Source organism: Antechinus flavipes, chromosome 2 (genome assembly GCF_016432865.1).
Source record: "Antechinus flavipes isolate AdamAnt ecotype Samford, QLD, Australia chromosome 2, AdamAnt_v2, whole genome shotgun sequence".
NCBI lineage: Eukaryota > Metazoa > Chordata > Mammalia > Dasyuromorphia > Dasyuridae > Antechinus > Antechinus flavipes.
Genome location: NC_067399.1, coordinates 512335930 through 512357673, shown reverse-complemented (window position 1 = coordinate 512357673; position 21744 = coordinate 512335930). Strand labels below are relative to the sequence as shown.

General features: G+C 35.7%; 2 protein-coding genes across 2 annotated transcripts; one reads left to right on the top strand and one right to left on the bottom strand.

Annotated features, from left to right (window-relative positions):
- Positions 1 to 12856: 12856 nt before the first annotated feature.
- LOC127547097 (olfactory receptor 4E1) lies at positions 12857 to 13801 on the top strand. Its single transcript, XM_051973932.1, has one exon. It carries the CDS (start codon positions 12857 to 12859, stop codon positions 13799 to 13801), a length of 945 nt encoding a protein of 314 aa, XP_051829892.1.
- Positions 13802 to 19533: 5732 nt separating this feature from the next.
- On the bottom strand, positions 19534 to 20475 carry LOC127547095 (olfactory receptor 1509). The gene has a single exon (XM_051973931.1). The coding sequence runs from the start codon at positions 20473 to 20475 to the stop codon at positions 19534 to 19536; it is 942 nt and encodes a 313-aa protein (XP_051829891.1).
- Positions 20476 to 21744: the final 1269 nt, after the last annotated feature.

The window sequence follows — 21744 nt, the reverse complement described above, 5'->3', positions numbered from 1 at the left end:
AGGTTTCCTGAACTATTTCAGGGTGAAATTAATGGTGGATATTATATGTAGCAATATGTGTAAGTAGTTACAAAGTATATACAAGGTATAATGTATTGGGTCATCCCAAGTAATAGTAATAATAACTAGCATTTCTATAGTGTTTTAAGATTTATAAAGCATTTCATGTACCTTGATTCATTTGATACTCACAACAATTATCCCCGTTTTACACATGGGGAAATTGAGGCAAAAAGAGACTCAATGACTTGTTAAATAAATATTAAATAAGTATCTCAGACAAAATTTGAACTCAAGTACTGCAAACTCTAAGTCAAATGCTCTCTCCTCTGTGCCACCTAAAGAAGCACTGGTACACACAGAATGTTAGAAAGAAAGAAAGAAAGAAAGAAAGAAAGAAAGAAAGAAAGAAAGAAAGAAAGAAAGAAAGAAAGAAAGAAAGAAAGAAAAGAAAAAAAAACTAGAGGAAAACCTCCCTTTTGGGGATGATCCCTTGCAGAGGATGCAAGGAAAGATACAGGCTGAGAGGATATAGATAGGTTGTAATCCATACCACTGGATACCAATCTATAACAGTGAGATCATAGATGGTTCCGTTGAATTATCTACATGGGGTAATGATGTTGTGCAACTCTGACTCATTTAAATCCAATTCATGCTCAAATTAAGATATCATCCCATGAGGTCATTGGTCCTTTTCAAATGAAGGACAAACAACAAGCCTCAACAGTGAAGAAGGGAGGTCTGGGAAGAGAACCAGATGCTGGTGCTAGAGTTTTCAATAATAATGGCACATGAAAATGTGTGTCAAGCTTTTAAAGAGTTCCAGGTAGATAGAGCTTTTTGTCCAGGCTAATTAGTACAAGAGTGAAAGGGTGGATTCAGAATCCTCCTTCCTCTTCCCCCAGGCCACATTAAGTATGGAGATCTTCACATCCCAAATGAAATGAAAGATTTCATTTTGAGGTTTGGTGCCATAATAAAAAATAAAAAGGAAAAATGAATGAAGTGAAAAAAAACAAAAGAAGATTTGGGACTGAGAAATGTTAATCTGTTAAAAGTTTACTTACTATATGGGGAATGTCTGAATAAATTATGGCATATGAATGGAATGGAATATAATTGTTCTATAAGAAATAGTGAGCAAGCTAATTTCATCAAAGTCTGGAAAGACTTACGTAAACTGATGCTAAGTGAAATGAGCAGAATCAGAACATTGTACACAGTAACAGCAAGATTATGTAATGATCAACCATGAGCAAAGTGGTGATTCAAGGCAATTCCAATAGACTTAGAATGGAAAATGCCTTCCACAAGCAGAGAGAGAAATATAGAGACTGAATGTGAATGAAAGCACAGTAGTTTCACCTCTTTTATGTTTATTTTTTAAATTTGCTTTTTCTTTCTTCTGGTTTTTTTTTTTCCCTTTTGGTCTGATTTATCTTGTACAATATGACATATAAGGAAATATCTTTAAAAGAATTGCATGTTTAACTTCTATCAGATCACTTGCTGTCTTGAGGAGGGGGGATATAATGGAAGGAGGGAGAAAAATTTGGAACAAAACATTATCTTGAATGTTGTGAAGTTTCCTAAATGAAAAGTCTGTGTAAATATTATTTGTTGTTTGTTGTTTTTGCTGTTTGTTATTATTGAATGGAATTGATTCTGAGCTCTACCAGGTCCTGCCAAGCTAGAACATCTTCAAGCCTACAAACAATAATGAACTAGATATGTCATTAAAGGACCAGCCTTTTCAAGTCAAAGAGGCATGTTCCTACATTGTCCTTAGGGAAGTGAATCTTTCAGTCACAGAACTCTCCAAGATTACTTAATCTATTAAATCATAGAGAAGGTGTGATTTACCTCAACAAAAATAATACCTCCACCACAGAAATCACATATTTTCAAGGGAATGAAATGTTATTGCAATTAACAACTGTGATTAGATAATGATCATATTATCAATATTAATACTGTTTATAATGCAACCTGAAGTTATGTCCATTTTTTTCATAGTAGTCATATCGTACTGTGGGGATAAAATATGAGCTTATGATTTCTGAGGGCTTTTATACATGAATTTCTATCAAGCCAGGTCTTCCCCAATCGTGAACTTACTCACATATTGGGCGAGGGGGGGGGGGGAGGAGAAGGGTGTTAATCTTAGTGAAAGAGTTTACAGTTTTAAAATGTCGTTAAATTTCATCATGCTTTCAACTCTTCTTCCAAATTTATTGAGATAATTTTAAAATCTGGTTTTGGATGTTATTATCTACTCCAAACTCTCTGTATCATCTGAAAAGTGGATAATTGTGGTATCAGCATCTTCAATCAAGCCAGTGGAGGGAAAAATGTTGAAGAAAACAGAACCACAGACAGAGCCCTACTGAAGCCTAGGAGATACCTCCATCCACCTTGACATCAATCTATTCATCAAAACTTTTGTCTGTAAATACTTATAATTATACCATTTTCTAATCCATGTTTTTTTTTTCCATTTTGACCATCCAAATGTCATTAAAAAGTTAAGCCTCTGCCATGTTTCACTTCATTTCCTTATTTCTATGTACTTCCTCCAAAATCTTGTCAATGGCCAGTCTCCTTCTTTTCCTTTTCAACACCTCCAGTTCTAGAACTATGAACCATGATTAAATCATCTTGCCAGTCTTCCTGAATGGGGTTTATTAACCTGCTCCACTATGGTCCTACTCACCATATCTGTAACTTGCTAGACAAAAGTGCCCCTTCCTAGCTACTACTCACCTATAATTGTTGTTTTTTCCATTAAAATGTATAGTCAGCTCTGGTTCCTTGAACTGCAGAGACTCTCTTTTATATTTGTTTCCCTAGCACTTATTGTGGTATTTGATACATTGCAAGTATTTTTAAAATGCCATTTCATTTATTCATTCATTCAAAAAGAAAGAAGAAAATGAAATGTCTGACATGGGGGGTTCTTAGTAAACCAATCCTAGTTCCTATTAGTCAGCCCTCATGAACTATCTTTTAATGACTTCTACTAAAATTTTGGCTTTTTCCAGAGTCTGTTCTTGTTGTACAATCATTCAGTCATGTCAGACTTTTTTGTGACTCGGTGGACCATAGCATGCCAATACTATCCATGAGATTTTCTTGTAAAAATACTGGGGTGGTTTATCATTTCCTTTTCCAGTAGATTAAGATGAATAAAAGTTAAGTGGGGCAGTCAGGTGGCAAAGTGGATAGAGTACCAGCCCTGAAGTCAAGAGGACTGAATTCAAATCTGATTTCAGACACTTAACACTTCCTAGCTATGGGACCCTGGCAAGACATTTAACCCCAATTGACTCAGCAAAAAAAAATAATAATAATAAAAATAATTTTAAATAAATAAAAAAGTTAAGTGATTTTTTTCCCTAGAATCACATAGTTAATGTATGAAGTTGCATTTGAAATGTTGAGGTTGCATTGAAGAAAAGTCTCCCTTATTCCAGGCCCAGTACTCTACCCATTGAGTCATCTCACTTCCTCAAATTTATTTTCCCCTTATTTTATGAAAAAAATGGAGAAATTATATTGTGTGAGTTTTTGATATTCACATTCATGGACTCAGTAGTTACTAGGACTGGGATCTTATCTTAAAGAGATTATTGACAAAATAGAAGAAAGAAAGAAAAATGCCCTCTCAAAAAACTTTTCCTAATACAATAGAGAAAAGTAAAAAATCTAGATTCAAATTAAATGTCCAGTCACTAGATAATGGTTGAATAAGTTAGGATATATAAATATAATAAAATATTACAGTGTCATTCTATAAAAATAACTTCTAGAGGGGCCAGCATAACTGTGTAAATCTCTCATATTCTCCAAGTAGTAGTGGATATGCTTAAAAAGTCCCTAGTCTCCAAATGCCAGCAATGACTCTCCAAACCTATCAAACAAGTATTATACTTATCTCTGTGTGTCTTATTCTTTCATTGGAGCATGATAACTTACTAGCTTTGTGATTCTAAGCAAATCACTTAAGTTCTTTTGCCTCAGTTTCCTAAGTTGTAAATAGCACATACCTCTCAAAGTTATTATGAAGATCCAGTAAGATAATGCTTATAAAAGCACTTTGCAAAGTACTGATCATATAATAGGTGCTCTATTAATATTTATTCCCTTCCGCCTCATCCTAATAAGCTCCCTAAGAACAGAGACTACATTTTATATAAACCTTATCATCATGAATGTCTAACATTATATTCTGCATATATTTTATTGTTACTCAGTCATTTCAGTCATGCCTAAGACTTTGTGACCACACTTGGAGTTCTTGGCAAGATAGTAGAGTGGTAGTGGTTTGCCATTTTCTTCTCCAGATCATTTTACAGATGAGGAAACTGAGACAAGCAGGATTGAGTGACTTGCCCAGTGTCAGTTAATAAGTATCTAAGGCTGGACTTGAATTCAGGAATGTGAATCTTCCTGACCCCAGACCCAGTAGTCCACTATACTACCTAGCTGCTCAATAGTAGGTTCTTGATAAATATGTATTGGATTAAATTGAATTGGTCCTAACTCCTTCTCATTTTCATGGTCCTGGCCATTAGAATACTATTCTAATATAAAGAAATCCATTCTTTACTTTTAAACATAGAATCAACCTTTCTTACCATTTGATTCTTCTTGTGGTTTAGCCAGTGAGGGAACAAATAAGTCAAAAAAAGGACCCTGGAGATTTAAGAGTATTTTCTGGATAATCCAGACACCCAATATACAATTTTGTCTAAAATGGTTTAGACAAAGCAGCTTTTAAAAAATTGTCTAGATGATTGCTCTAATTTTCAACTTCATCTGCCCCTATAGATATAGTATTAGTTTATCAACAAATATTTATTAAGTGTTTACAATATGCTATGGTGAAGATAAAAAGAAAGGCAAAAACACAATCTTTGTCCCACATTCAAATGGGAAAGACAACATAACTTTTAAACTCTTAAACATTTTCATAATAATTTCTTTAACAATCAGTGGTGCAACCTAAGTTCCTATTACATTCACTTTATTTAACTAGTACCTAGTGCTTGTTGCTATCATCTCCAAGGATTTCCCAAGGCTAAAAAGTCCATAAATAGAGTAGAAGAGCAATGGGGAATAGTAGATGGCAGAAGAGTTTGGGAGTACTCCTGGACAGTCCTCTCTCCCTTTTTTCCTATTCTTTCTTCTTTCCACTCCAAAATTCCCCTTTCCTAGTAAAGGGAAGTGGCAGGCAGGAATCCATTCTGAAAGTAGCAGAACATGGTCAATTCTTAGAGAGTTCTAAAGGAAGCTGATGTTTTGATTTCTATCTACTCCTTAGAAAATTAAGCTGATGCTCTGTGTTCAAAACACAAATGTGATGTTTAGATAAAGATGTAATAAATTGATATTTTAGTTTATTCTTTTCATCACAATTCTGTCTGAAAAGATATAAAATACATTTTAGATCTATTGTTGGAATCTATCTGAAAATATAGAAAATTTTCAGAAATTCTAAAGAAATTGTGTAAAATTTGAAAAGCATCTTTCATTAGAAGAAACTTGTAACTGTTTTCTACTGTATCATATCATTGATTAAACAATTCTTCTGTTAAAAAAGGCACAAGGAAATTATGTTTTTCATCTCTCCTAAGGAGAAATGAAATTAAACAAATTGGAACCACAGAATCATAAAATGTTAAAGTAGAAAGGAACCTTAGAGATTTTCTGCTCCTACTCTCATTTTACAGATAAGGAAACTAAGATACTATGAGGAAGAGTCACTTATTTAAGCACCTCTTGCAAGGTGATCTTCCGTAAGCTAAGGCTTCAGTACTAACCAGTCAATTATCCAAAGTGGAATCATTTGGAGTACATTGGAGAAACAATAAAAGGTAAGTTTCATCATACTATTGGCTTTATTCTTTTCTCTGATTAAGAAATCAGCCTTTTCTTCTTATTTCTAATCTCTCTTGATAGGTTTTCATTATAGATCAAGACCAGATTTCTACTGTAGTTGGTTGAATAGCCATTTACCTAAGCATTGAGGTGAGAGTAGAAGGGGAAAGGGGGAAAGAGAGTGATGAAAAGGAGTACTTTTTAAAAAGATACCCATATTAGACTAGTAATTAGGAGACCCAAATTTGAATCCTAATTGTGCTACGAGCTTACTGTGGGACCTTGGGTAAATTAGAATATTTTTATGCCTTAGTTTCCTCACCTATGAATTGAGGAAATTGGACTAGATCTCAAAGCTACCTTACAATTCCATTTTATTATATAGAGGCAGAAAGCTAAATTTCTGCCTGACTTTCAACTGATCCATGCTGCCTGAGTCTGACAAGGCAAGACTGGATAAACATTAGACCCAGAATTTACCCCGGAGGTTATCTGGTCAGCTCTTGAGAGTAACAGTTTTGCATTAACACTATTGGAGTTTAGAAGATCTTAAAGAAAGCAAATACAAATGGTTGTTTCTTTGTTTGAAAAAAAAAAGATTTTAAATGAGCTCTCTAAGGATATTTTGTGAACTACAAAATCTAGTACTACTTTAATGTCATAGATTTAGAAGTGGATGGAACCTTGGAAATATCTAAACTAACCTCTCACTTTGCAGATGAGGAAACTGAGGCATGGAGAGGCTAAGCAACTTACTCAAGATCCCACAGGTAGTAATTGACAGGGCACAGATCTGAACTCAGTTCCTATGATTCTGAAGCCTAAAATTGCAAAAATATACCAAAGTCAGACCTACTCAGAATCGGGGTAAGAGGATCCAATCTGAATGTAATTGAAAGGTGGCTTCTGCCCCCAAACTTCTCAATCTTAGACCTGTTCTCAATAGTCCTATGTTAGTCCCCTGTTAAAAGAACTGATCCCCTTCAGCCTCTGCTTAGATGGCCCCTGGTGTTAGAGGACTCACTCCTCTTTTTTTTTTTTTTTTTTTTTTTGGACATTTCACTTTCTTTTATTCCGTCCCCTGACAAATTGAGGGACAAAGTTCAATAGCATCTTTTCCCTGCCTCCCAATTCCACAAATTCAAAAAAATGTAGTAATCAGCAGCAAACAAGCTCCATCTCCTCTAAAGAACATGATCCCTGTGAATATTCTCTTCCATCTCTGAAATGAAGATGGAGGTTCCCATCAGATTTTTATGTGTTAATGAGACAAAAAATAAAACAAAATAAAGCAGGGTCTCTCCTCAGAGTAGTGGATAATCTCACTACTTTTCAAAACAGCTCATTCCAATTTTTTTTAAGAATTCTAATTCTTAGAATGTTTTTTATTGAAATTAAATATCTCCTTGTAACTTTTAAATATTTGGTTCTTATTCTGTCACTTGAAACCATACCGAATGAGAAAAATTCCTCTTGTACATGAGAATTCTTCAAATACTTGAAAATTATTATCTCTCTGTCTCTGTGTGTGTAGTGTTCTCTCTCTCTCTCTCTCTCTCTCTCTCTCTCTCTCTCTCTCTCTCTCAATCTCTCTCTCTCTCTCCTCTCTCTCTCTCCCTTCCTCCCTCCTTCCCTTTCTCTGTCTCTCTCTGTCTCTTCCTTTCTGTTTCTGTCTCACTCTCTCTCTCTTTTTGTCTCTGTGTGTCTGTCTCTCTCTTCTTCTTCATCTCTCTGCCTCTATCTTTCTGTTTCTCTTTCTCTTTGTCTTTCTGTCTCTGTCTCTATCTCTGTCTCACTCTGTCTCTGTCTGTCTCTCTCTCTGTCTCTCTCTCTCTCTCTCTCTCTCTCTCTCTCTCTCTCTGTGTGTGTGTGTGTGTCTCTCTCTCTCCACACACACACACACACCCCCTTAGTGTTGTTTTCTCCAAACAAAATAGCATTAGTTTTTTTGATCATCATATGATCATATGTTTAAACCCCATCTTGTCTGAAATTCCCATCAACAATCACTCCACTAATGCAGACATTAACAGAATCATCTCTAGAAGGCTACTATTTAAATATTCATGTGCTACTTAAGAGAAGCATAAAAGCAGAGGGGGAGGGGTAGAAGAAAAATTTCTGTCATTTAACTACTCACTTAATTGCACAGATTCATTTATTAGATTATTTAGAGACTCTAGTCCTGAAGGCATGGAAGAAACAAACAAGGAAATTTCAGTGGGAGAGAAAATGTATAAATGGGTGGTGGATCAAGGTGCACTAACAGGAGTAGATTACCCTAGATGGGGTGTATATTCTCACTATAAAAAGTAAATCAAAAAAGAAAATTCCAATGCAATTGGCTGGGCACTGAAGGGTAATACACCAATCATATAGAAAACTGTCATAAACAAACTTTAATTCCTTTACAAGTTCATCTATCTCTGGTACAACTCTTCTATTTTTCATTGCAAAATTTAGTGAACAATGAATTAATTATCTTCCCAAATATTTCACTAGTGGTATGAACTTGGACAAGTGATTTAAATTATCTAACTCTGATATATATATATATATATATATATATATATATATATATGCAATGAACTAGGCAGTCCTCAAGGTTCCTTCCAGCTTTCAAATTCTGCATCTCAATGAGTTAAAAGAATGATAAACTTATTGAAAGAAAGAAAAAATAACTAGGCATTAGATATTTCCAGCCCTAGAAGACCAACACAGACACTGCTGTTATACTATGAAGGAGAATAGGACAAATATCCAAACAAATAATGTCATTTGGATTCATTATCCTCTTCTGACTTGGAAGGAGACACTTTGGTCCTCAAATGCACCAAAGCAGAGAAAGTACATTGGAGGAAGAATCATGAGAACTCAGTTCAAATCATCCCAGCACTAACTAACTAATGGCTTGACTTTGGGCAAATCATGTCACCTCTCTGGGCCTCAGTTTTCTTGTCTGTAAAATGAATGGTTGAACTAGTTAATCTTAAATTCTTCCAGTTCTAAATAATACTCACATATAAGAAAACATTTTCTCTATCACCACCTTCTAGATTCTTCCAGGCTTTTAATGAATGAATAAACATACGCTAAGCACCTACTGTGTGCTAGGCACTTGGATTAAAAAGAAAAAAATTAAACCGTTTCTCTCCTCAAGAACCTTACTTTCTAGGTAGTGAGATAGCAACTAAATAAATTAGTAGATACATAACATATACAAATAGTGCAACAAGGATAACTATTTACAAAGCTTATACAAAATAAAGACAAGGAGGGAGAGGGCACTAGCAACTGGGAGAAATAGGAAAAACCTTCATATAAAGAGTATCACTTGAAAAGAGTTTTTAAGGAAAGAAGGGATTCTAAGTGTAGATGAAGTGGGTACTGCACTTGAGGAATGAGGGACTTCTAATGCAAAGGCTTGGAAATGGGAGGGGGCATGTCATTCGTGAGGAATTTGGATCATTCCTGAGACATAGTTTGGCTAAACTATAGATTGCTTGAAAAGAAGTAATATAATAGCAAGGTCCCTATGCTATTATAGAAAATTATTCAGTTGGTAACTGAACCTCTCAGTTCTGGGTAAAAGCTTTATCTGTGCTCAAAAGAACACTCCAAAAAAGGTCTTCAAGCATCCTAAAGAAGTCAGGGCATAAAGTATTAAGATGGGAGTGCAGTATGTGAATCTCAGCAAGCTAAAAGCATACCCTCCTTCCTTAAATACTCAGTGTGTGTGTAGCGTAGCGTGCTTTGCCTTGATCCCTCTTCACACTAGTTTTTATACTTATCTATTTATGTCCCTTCCCTCTTCAAAGAATATCATTCCTTGAATATAAGGACTAGTTAACTTTTTTTCTTTTATCTACAGTCCTTGCAAATCTCTTTAACATAATAGGTACTTAATAACTCCTTTTTAATTGATTGTATTAGCTAATACATAGTCTTGTTCTAAATATTTCTTTATGGATTTTTAATGTAATGTGCAGTGTTTGAGTTCAATTTAATGCACATTTATTGACTGTTTACTATATTCCAGGTCCTGGGCTAGGTGCTAGAGATACAAAAAGAGATTGTTGTTGTTTGGACTTCTCAGCTGTGTCCTACTCTTCATGACCCCATTTTATGGTTTCCTGGACAAACAGAAAGAGCTATATGAGGACTATTCAAATTATTACCACATCAGGACATTATTCTTGGCTTGTGTGTGCCCTGGAAAAATCATGCTAATTAGATAAATGAGTGGTTGGCTGAGAGGTACCAAAAATAATATCCTGCTTCCCAAACATCCCTACCCCACAGTTTGAAGGATCAGGCAAGAAAGAGATTAACTTCTTTGGATTATAGAATCTTGTTTCCAGACAATCCCTATTGAAATGAAAATATTATCCAAGCATTCCTTATACATCCATCTCAACTACCCACATCTTTCTGTTAGGCCTTTTTTAGTGATTAAGTTTTCAGATATATAGCTATTCCTGGTTTCCATTGTGAGACAGATTATCGATATTAGATCCTCAAAGGTAGGAGGGATAAGCAAAGAGGGAAGAAGAAAAACTGAGATGGAGACCTGGAAACTGTTTGGAATAGGGAGAAATAAAAAAATCTCAAATTCAAACCCCCTAAATCTTTGCTTCTAGACTGTCCCACAGATAGCTATTTCTGAGACAATGAACATGATTCTCCCTTCTCTTTTGTGTTTACATGTTTTTCTTATGAATCCTAGACATGGTTCTTGTGCTAATTAGCAATTACTTTCTCTGAGTCTGTTTTCCCATCCCATCTGTAAATGGATGGGCTAGATTAAATTAGCTCTAAGGTTCCTACTGGCTTTAGTGCTCTGTTATGCTAAGTATACTTTTCTGTACCCACCCTTTGAGTTTCTTTTGATATATTTTTACTAACTTCTCAAAATTAATTCTATCCTCAATGAAGCTAATATTGGATTAAAATTATTTCAGTTCAGTTCAAACATTTCTTACACGCCTAGCCTCTCCTAAATTCTGCTAGCTCATGGTGGAATGAATGAGATCTTAGCTTCTTGAATGCTACATAGTAGACTTCTATTACTCAGAGGTTCTACTAAAATAAAGAAGACTTCAAGGATGAGTCTGATGATGTTTCATACAGCCACTCTTCAAGAACCAGTCTAGCTAAAGTCAAAAAGATTACCACACTAACTAGGAGATAATAAATATTCGGTCAAAGCAACTCTCAAGGACTATCTACTAATTTGTAGAGGGGATATGATCTCATAAGATTAGAGGATTATATCTAGGAGAAGGAGAAGGTAGTGGAGGGAGGGAGAAAAATTTGGAACACAAGAGTTTGCAAGGGTAAATGTTGAAAACTATCTTTTCTTGTACTTTGAAAAATAAAAAGCTAATTATTATAAAAAAAATTAGAGGATTGTAGATCTAGATTTAAAGGGACTTCAAAAGCCATCTAGTACAAATCTTTCATTTTACAAATGAAATAACTGAGGCCCAAAAAAAGATTAAATGACTTTCTTAAGGTTTATGTCAGTAAAGAAAATATCTACAACACAAATTCACAAATTCTTGAAGAAATGAAATATGTACAAAATATAGGAATCCACCAGGTTTATGAAGGAAAATAGCTCCTGTCCTCAAGGAGCTTTGATTTTTTTGAGGATCATATGGTATGTAAACAGGTAAATATAATACAAAGTAAAATGTGATGGGACAAAAGGAATATTTAAAACAAAGTATCCTGGGAATAGTAGAGGAGGGAGAAATCACTTTCAGGTGAAAAGGGGAAAGGAGCAGGGGGAGTGGGGGAGAGGAAAAGGACAAGGGAAGAGATCACATCTGAAAATGTCCCAAAAGGTGAAAGAAATGGCAATTGATCTAAACTTTTTAAAAAGAGAAGGATTCTAAGAGGTGAAGATGAATACATTCTAGGCATAAGGAATATCCTACATAAGTGTATAGGGGCAGGAGACAGCATTTTGATTTGGCAAAATAGCTAATAGGTCAAGTTGGTTGGAACAGAGGTAAAATAGAAATTGTATGAAATAAGCCTAAAAATATAAAACCCAGATTATCGAGGGACTTAAATTCCCTGCTAAAAAAACAAGTTTGTGTCTTATCTACTAAGCAATATCTACTAAGCAAAACCACTGAAGATTTTTGAATAGAGAAATGACATGATCAAATCTGTGTTTTTATCAGATTGATTTATCAATACTATGAAGAATGAATTGAAGGAAGGAAGGCAAAAGTAGGATTTGGGAATAGGGAGATGCAGATGAAATGTAAAACTCTTTCTCTTCCTTTTCTCAAAGGTCTTATAACCTAATTAAGCAGAAAAAACCTATATGATTGAAATAAACCAACAATACAAAACAGTATCAATTCATCAATCAACAAGCTTTTATTAACCACCTACTTATGTTGGTATGTGATTAATTATCCAAATTAATACTGAATGAGATGGAGTGAGATCTCTAAAAGACAGTTGTGAAAATCGAGTAGGGCTTCATCTTCCTCAGAGGTGGAGTAGACCTGAAGGTAGTCCTGGGGCATTGACCCAAAGACATACCTACTTCCCCTTCCTGCTATTCTTCCATGACATCATTTTCTTCCTACCTCAATCAAATATGGGCAACTATGTACCTATGGGCCAAAGTTCAATTTCCTGGGTAGTTCCCTCATTTAGAATGTAAGACATTAGCTAATAAGGGTGAGGGTCAGTGGTGGGAAGGGTATTTGTGTTAGGGATTATTTAAACTGTTAAACCTGTCCCTAAAATGCCATCTCCTTTTGATTGCTTGTTTGACTGGAGGATGGTCCACTTCTCACAAAAACATAAATAAACCTTCCTTTTGCTCCTAGAGATATCTCCAGCTTTTTTTATTCCATGGTGGTCATTCACCATTCTGAGCCACACAATATTTTAGACAATAAGTACTAATATGTTCTTAACTCTGACAGATTGACTCAAAAAAAGAATGGAAGAGGCTATCCTGTCCAATCTTACTTCAGTGACTTATTTCCGGTTGCGAGGTCTATCCACCAACCAGAAGGTGCAGATGATTGTATTTGCAGTATTTCTCATTTTCTATATCCTGACCTTGATGGGTAACATCCTCATTGTCATCACTATTATCTATGATCGTCGACTCCACACCCCCATGTATTTTTTCCTCAGCAACTTGTCCTTCATTGATGTCTGCCACTCTACTGTCACAGTCCCTAAAATGCTAGTAGACACCTGGTCTGAGGAGAAGCTCATCTCCTTTGATGCTTGTGTAATTCAGATGTTCTTCTTGCATCTCTTTGCCTGCACAGAAATCTTTCTCCTCACAGTCATGGCCTATGATCGCTATGTGGCCATCTGCAACCCACTGCACTACATGACAGTGATGAACTGGAAGGTGTGTGTGCTGCTGGCTGCAGCCCTCTGGACTGGAGGGACCATCCACTCAGTAGCTTTGACCTCCCTCACCATCAAACTACCCTACTGTGGTCCTGATGAGATTGACAACTTCTTCTGTGATGTACCTCAAGTGATCAAACTGGCCTGCACAGATACCCACATCATTGAGATCCTCATTGTCTCTAATAGTGGACTAATTTCTGTGGTCTGTTTTGTAGTATTGGTGGTCTCCTATGCTGTCATCCTGGTGTCTCTGAGGAAGCGGATTTCAGCAGGTCGGCGCAAGGCCCTGTCAACCTGTGCAGCCCACCTCACAGTGGTCACCCTTTTCTTGGGACACTGCATCTTTATCTATTCCCGCCCTTCCACCAGCCTTCCTGAAGACAAAGTAGTGTCTGTGTTTTTCACAGCTGTCACCCCCCTTCTAAATCCTATCATCTACACTCTGAGGAATGAGGACATGAAAAATGCCTTGAACAAGCTAACTGGGAGAAAAGAAGGGAAAGAAGAACAGTGAAAATTATTCTCAACCCTTATGCTATTTGCTTTTCAACCAATTATTCAACATATACTGAGGAGTAATTATGTGCTATTCACTGAGAAGAATAAAAAGAGGAATGAGATACATATCTGCCTTCACATAATTGACACAGATAAAAAAAATTATGTTAGAATGGAATAGATGTTTAGGAAAGTACAAAGTACTATGAGAGTTTGGAGATAAAAGAATTCACTTTCTATTTGGGGAATCGGGGAAGAGAGATTGAAATAATGGACAGTATTTCAGGAGGCAGTTACATAACTGGAATAATATTAGGAGCAAAGGCCTGGAGGCAGGAAAATTGGGAGGGGGAATAAAAAAGGGAAAATGTGGTGATGAGACTGATTAGAAAACTATTGACTTAGCCAAAGCAGGAAGTAATAAGAATCTGAACTATCATGTTAAGTATTAGAATAGACAGAAGAAGTCAGAAGCAGAATATGCTGTAAGAAGTAAAAATTATTGACACTTCATGCCTGGGAGAATGATAGACCAGAATAGAACCATTCAAATGCTTTTCATTTGAACAAAAAGATCAGAGAAAAACTTGCCAGTCATAGTGATAGGGGCTCCCACTCTGTCATATTAAGGGAAATAGAAGCATTTAGTGGAAAGAACAATGTGATGGGAATCTAAAGACCGAAAATTTCATTCTAATCTTAAATTTATAATCTTAATTTTTCATGGTCTTGAATACTCCATCTGTAAAACAGAAAGAATAATGCTTATTATTCTTCCCACAAATCAAAGCTGTGGTGTATAAGAATAAAATGACATGGTAAATGAGACATAGTAAGTAATTTCATGATTCTTATAGTTAAGAATGGCTTCATTGAGAAGATTGGATTTCAGAAAGTTGACTTTAAAGGACAGGGAGGATTTGGATAGTCATAGCAGAAGGGAATCTGCAAATAAGAGTTGTTCTGAATAAATGATTCCTCCTGGGGCACTTTTATTAATTTTATTCTTTTTTTTAATTTAACAACTATATAATGAGCTTCTACTATCTGCAAGGGCCTGTGGTGGGTACTGGAAAGCCAAATGAGATAGGATATGGTATTGTACTAGATGATATCTAGGCCTTTTTGCACCTCTAAAATGTTAAATAGAGCATATAAGGAAATATAAGCCTCTAATTCTAGGAAATCAACATAAATTACTAGTTGATATGAACATAAAATAGTGACCATGGCCTTCTTCATCCCAATAATACATAGGGATTTTGGAAGATATGCAACAATAACAATCTTCTAAAGACATATATGATATGTGTTATAAGAGCTTTGTTTTGCTGTTCTTTTTCCTAAAAAGGGAGAGACAGACAGAGACAGAGAGACATGGAGAATTAGAAAAACAGGAAAGGATAAGAATGAAAGAGAGGAAAAGGAAGTAAGGAAGAGAGAAGAATAGAGGAAAAAAAGGGAAAAAGTAGGAAGGGGAAAAGAGAAAGAAAAAGGGAAAGGACAAAGTTGGGTAGAGGGGGAAAGAAAATAGGTCTTTTTAAAAATACTTATAAAAGAACAAAAGAACAACCCTAAAAATATTATAGTTAGAACAACTGAAAGTTTCACACTGAATTTATTTTATATTTGTGCAAAATAGAAATCCACTGTTTTATTTACTCTTCTATTATACTATTTATATGTAAATACTCTTTTTAATTTGGTATTTGTTAATTCAGAATAAAGAGTTATTTCATTGTATATTATCAGGAATGAAATTATTCCATAAGGTGCTCCATGCTGTAGAGACAATATTCAATAGATGAGAGTTAGTGGGCCTATTTTTCCAGAAATTAGTGAGTTAGTGTTATATATGAACATTGAATACATACTTCATTGAATACATACTTTTAAAGAACAAGTGGAGAATTTTAGTTAAAATATCTTTTTCTCCACCAGCAGGATGATTTCAGAGAGGCCTGAGGAGACTTTCATGAACTGATGCTAAGTGAAATGAGCAGAACCAGGAGATCATTGTACATGGCAACAAGAAGATTATACAATGATCAATTCTTATGGACATGGCTCTCTTCAACAATGAGATGATTTAGACCAGTTCCAGTGATCTTGTGATGAAGAGAGCCATGTATACCCAGAGAGAGGACTGTGGTTACTGAGTGTGGTTCACAACATAGTATTTTCACTATTTTTGTTGTTGCTTGCTTGCATTTTATTTTTTCTCATTTTTTCCTGTTTGATTTGATTTTTTTGTGCAGCATGATAATTATACAAATATGTATGCATACATATTGGATTTAACATATATTTTACCATGTTTAACATATATTGGATTATTTGCCATTTAGAGAAGGAGGTAGAGGTTGAGAGGAAAATTGGAACACAAGGTTTTGCAAGGCTTAATGTTGAAAAATTCTCCATGCATATGTCTTGAAAATAAAAGGCTTTAATAAAAAATAAATAAATAAAATCTGGGAGTGATGAGCTTAGAAGTGGAACACTTGCTCCCTATCTCCACTTCCAGATTCTCCTATTACCACCATCACTCAGCAATCTCTCCCTGAGATTCATCCTTTGCAAATTTGTTATCCAATCCAGATCCTAGTAGCATTTATATATTGTCTGTAGGACATTCTCCCTAGTTTCTCAATGAATTTAGTACCTTTGCAGTCTCTCTTTCTATCCTAACTCCTGCTCTCATACCCTAGAATTTCAACATAAATGTTTGTTTCCTTAAACAAACTCACTTCCCAATTCCTCAGTGTTCTCATCTCCTAGGTACTAGTCCTCTACTCCAATCCAATCATACTTAGGAATGGTGTCATATTCTTAGCTTCTCATTTTCATATACCCTACAGATCTCATTAGTTGACAAACATTGTCATTTATTTCCTGACAACATAATTTGTATTCCCCTGTTCTATATTTACACATCTACCCCAAAATTCAGGTCCTTATCATCACATCTTGCCTGGCTTTTTAATAATACCATTTTAATTGTCCTTTTTGCTTAAAGTTTCTTCCCACTCCAATCCATCATCCACCCAGCTACCAGAGTTATCTTCCTAAAGGATAAATATGAACTTTTCAGCACCTACCCTCTACTCAACAAACTTAACCGGGTCCCTAATACATTATTGTGAAATATAAAATCTACTGGTTGGCATTTAAATCTCATCATAACCTTACACCTTCCTATATGTATAATTTTCTTATAAATTAATTCCCTCCATGAACTCCACTGTCAGGCAATACTGACTTATTTGCTGTTTCTCACACACGACGCTCTTCTCATATCCATGCCTTTGCAATGACTGTGCATCATGTCCAGAATGCTCTTTTACCTCTGTTTCTTCGAATCCTCTGGCTTCCTTCAAGACTTCAAATGCTGTTTCCTACAGGAAGCCTTTCTCATTCCTTCCAGCTTCTGGACCCTTCCTCTCTAAAGATATGTTACATTATAGCTACTTTGTGTAAGTATGTGTGTGTCACACACATACACACACACACACACATACACACACACACACACACACCTATAGGCAGCTAGGTAATAAAGTGGATAGAATGCTAGGCCTAGAGTTAGGAACACTCATCTTTATGAGTTCAAATCCAGCCTCAGACATTTACTAGCTATGTGATCCTGGGAGTTCACTTAACCCTGTTTGTCTCAGTTTCTTCATCTATAAAATAAACTGAAAGAGGAATAGAAAATCATTTCAGCATCTCTGACAAGAAAACCAAATAGAGTCTCAAAGAATCATGCATAAATGAAAACAATTGAACATCAACAATTTTCAGTTTTCAAATGAAGAAATTAAAACTATTTATAGTCAAATTTAAAATTGCTACAGATTAGAGAAATTCAAGTTAAAACAACTCTGAGGTATCACTACATACCTCTCCGATTGGCTAAGATGACAGAAAAATAAAATGACAAATGTTTTTTGAGTTGTGGGAAAACTGGGACAATAATGTTCTATTGGTGAAGCTATGGACTGATCTGACCATTCTAGAGAGAAATTTGGAACTATTCCCAAAGAGCTATGAAATCGTACATAGCATTTGATCCAATTGTATACCAAAAAAGATCATAAAAAGGCGGAAAAGACCTACATGTACAAAAATATTTATAGCAGCTATTTTTGTGCTGGCAAAGAATTAGAAACTGAAGGGATACCCATCAATTGGAGAATGACTGAACAAGTTATATGAATGTAGTGGGTTATTATTGTTATAAGAAATGATGAGCAGGTAGATTTCAGAAAATCCTGGAAAGACATACATGAACTGATTCTGATTGAAGTGAGCAAAACCAGGAGAACACTGTAATAGCAATATTGTGTAATGATCAATTATGATAGACTTAGCTCTTCTCAACAGTGCAGTGATTCAAAACAATTCCAAAAGACTTGTGATGAAAAATGTCATACACATCCTGAGAAAGAGCTATGGAGTCTGAAAGCAGATTGAAGGATGATATTTTCACTTTTTTTAATTTGCTTTTTGGTTTTTTCTTTCTCATGGTTTTTCCCTATTTTCTGATTTTTCTTTCACAACAATATGGAAACATATTTTACATGATTATATATGTATAATTTACATCAGATTACTTGCTGTACACATTTCCTACATTGGAATGTAAGTTCCATAGTAAAAGGAATTATATTTGCTTTTGCTCTGTATCACCAGAATTTGTTCTAAGTCCATTCATTTATTCAGCAAACATTTATTAACTTGTTAATGATTAAACATTGGATAGTGGAAAATGTGTTGGATTTGAAATCTAGGGACCTGATTTTATTCTTACTACTTGTGTGTCCATAAGTAAATCATTCTCACCATTTTGGGCCTCAGGTTCTCATTTATATAATCAGGGAATTGGACCAAATGTTCTCTGAAGTCCCTTACAAATTTATGTCTATGATCCTATTATTCAAAATAATGACTGCTAAGCATCTATACCTGTTGTGGGAAGTTGGTAGTGAATTAAAATCTCATTTCCAAATTTTACTAGTTGCTACAATTATACTTCCCATTGGTCAAATTCAAAGACTTTAAAGCTAGAAAAAACTTTTTTTGTTGTTGTTAAGTCATTTTTCAGATATGTCCTCCTCTCCATGACCTCTTTTGGGATTTTCTTGGCAGAGACACTAGAGTGGTTTTTCATTTCTTTCTCTAGCTCATGTTCTCTTCTCCATGACCTCTTTTTAGGGTTTTCTTGGCAGAAACACCAGAGTAGCTTGCCATTTCTTTCTCTGGATCATTTTGTAGATGAGGAACTGAGGCAAAGAGTGTTAGATGAGTGCTTAGGGTCACACAGAGATTAAATAACTATGGTCAGATTTGAACTCAGAAAGATGAGTCTTCCTAATTCTAGGGCTAACAGTATATCTCTTGTTCTACCTAATTTCCCCAGAAGGAATTTAGAGGTCCCTTAATCCAACTTCCATATTTTACAGCTGAGGAAATTGAGATACAGAAAAACTAAATGATCAGCACACAAGGTTCACACAAGTAGTTAGCAACAGAGATAAGATTTCAACCCAGATCCTTTTACTTCAAAACTAATACTCTTGTTATCACACTACACTTTCAGTTTTTCAAAGTCTTTCTGCTGCTATCACCCTGCTTAGTAATTAACAAAAAATTTCCTCCTTATATACAGAGCTTCCCTCTGCCCCTAATTCCAAACTTCCTTTTCCTTGGATTTTATTATCTCATTATTATCTCACTTCGCCAGTCCTTTCATGTAAATGCTTTTGTGAAAAAAACTTGACGCTGTCTGAGTTGTTTCATAGAACCTTTCACCTCCTTATTTCTCAAAGTATAGATGAGGGGATTCAGCAAAGGGGTGACAACCGTGTAGAACACAGCCACCACCTTGTCAATAGAGAAGCTAGTATCTGGCCGTGTGTAGATAAAGATGCAGGGTCCAAAGAAGAGAGCCACCACAATAAAGTGGGCTGTGCAGGTGGAGAGTGCCTTCTGACGTCCTTCAGCCGACTGCTTCCGGAGAGAGACCAGGATGACTGTATAGGAAGTCACCAGAGCCAGAAAGCAAACAAGGGAGATGGTTCCACTGTTGGACACGATAAGTGCCCCTGTGAGGTACGTATCTGTACATGCCAGCTTTATGACAGATGGCACATCACAGAAGTAGCTGTCAATAATGTTGGGGCCACAGTAGGGCAGGCGGGTAGTCAGAAAGGTTTGCACGAGAGAGTGAATAGTGCCTCCCAGCCAAAGGGCAAAAACGAGCTGCACACAAACCTTCATGTTCATCACTGTGGAGTAGTGTAAAGGGGTACAAATAGCCACATACCGGTCATAAGCCATGATAGTCAGCAGAAAGATCTCTGCACAAGCAAAGAGGTGTAGAAAGAAGAGTTGTGCAATGCAAGCATCGAAAGAGATGGTCTTTCTCTCCAATAGGAAGCCCTCCAGCATCTTGGGGACTGTGACAGATGAGTGGCAGATGTCAATGAAGGACAAATTACTGAGAAAAAAGTACATGGGGGTGTGGAGACGTGGGGTGAATATGATGGTGACCACTATAAGGAGATTCCCAAACAGGGTCAGCACATAGGTGATTGAGAATGACACCAAAAATAACATCTCTAACATCCAATTATCTGTAAGTCCCAAGAAGACAAATTCAGCCACTCTGGTTTGGTTGAAACCTTCCATTCATTGAGTCTTTCAAGAGTCCTTGGAAGAAAAAGTGAGTTAATTAATGACAATAGCCCATATTTATATGGCTAACTTTTAAAAAACTGGACCTAGGATTTCATTAGTATTTAGGTGTGTCAATGAAAAGATTCTTTCCCATGCATTTATCATTAAAAATTCTGCAGATTATAGTCTTAGAGAATTGTCTGAGGCATCAAGAACTCAAATGACTTGCCCAGGATGTCACAACCAGTATATGTCAGAAGTATGAAACTAGATTTTATTGTCTTCAAGGTCAGTTCTCTAATCACTGGGTAATATAAAAGTATTTCTCTTAGTAGGGAATTTTGTTTTTGATCTTTGTAATTCCAAATTTAACATTACCACAATTATGTAAAAGTTATTTTGAGTTCTTAGGAATATGAGAACTTTTTGGAATAATATAACATTAGTATCATCTTCAAAGTATCAAAATAAGAGATAGGGATATTAGAGAGATTTGCAATGGAATTACAGCTCTACCTCTCACACAGCTCCTTACATTTACCTAAAGCACCTATCTCATATGATCCTTAGGGAAAAAACTCTTTGAGGCATATTATGGATGGGGAAATAGGCTCAAAGAGGTGGTTTCTTGCCCAATGAAAAGCATAACATAACCAAAACTTAAATCCAGGTTCCCAAGTTCCAGATTCAATACTTTTCCATTACATATTTAACAGTTTTATTTTCTATTTACTAACAGACTGACCCTAACTTAGGCACAGCTATCAGATTCTGTTTCCTCATCTGTAAAATAGAGGTAATTATAGCCCCAGCTTCACGAGCTTACATTTTAAAACCTTTTTAAAAGATTTATCAGTGTTTTCCTCTTCAAAACTTTGGGAAAGTAATAGTGAAAGAGTTACTAGTCCTGTTTTATAGATGAATAAAATGAGGCTGGAACAGATGAGATGACTTGATTGAGGTTATATAACTGATCAATGGCAGAACTAGGATTTGAAACCAGGCTGGCAATACCAGGTCCAGCATTTACTCTACCACAGCATCTTTTTATTATTTCCTTCTATCGAGGGAACATCATGGAGAGAGAAAGAATAGTTGTTGTTTAATCAGTTTTTCAGTTGTGTCCAATTAGACGTGTCCAACACCTTTCGGGGTTTTCATGGCAAAGATACTGGAGTGATTTGATATTTCCTTCTCTAGTTCACTTTATGATGAGGAAATTGAGGCAAACAGGATTAAGTAATTTGCCCAGAGTCACACAGCTAGGAAGCATCTGAGGCT

Excerpts from the sequence above, each read along its gene's own strand:
- LOC127547095 (XM_051973931.1), bottom strand. The coding sequence starts at position 20,475 with ATGGAAGGTTTCAACCAAACCAGAGTGGCTGAATTTGTCTTCTTGGGA.
- LOC127547097 (XM_051973932.1), top strand. The coding sequence starts at position 12,857 with ATGGAAGAGGCTATCCTGTCCAATCTTACTTCAGTGACTTATTTCCGG.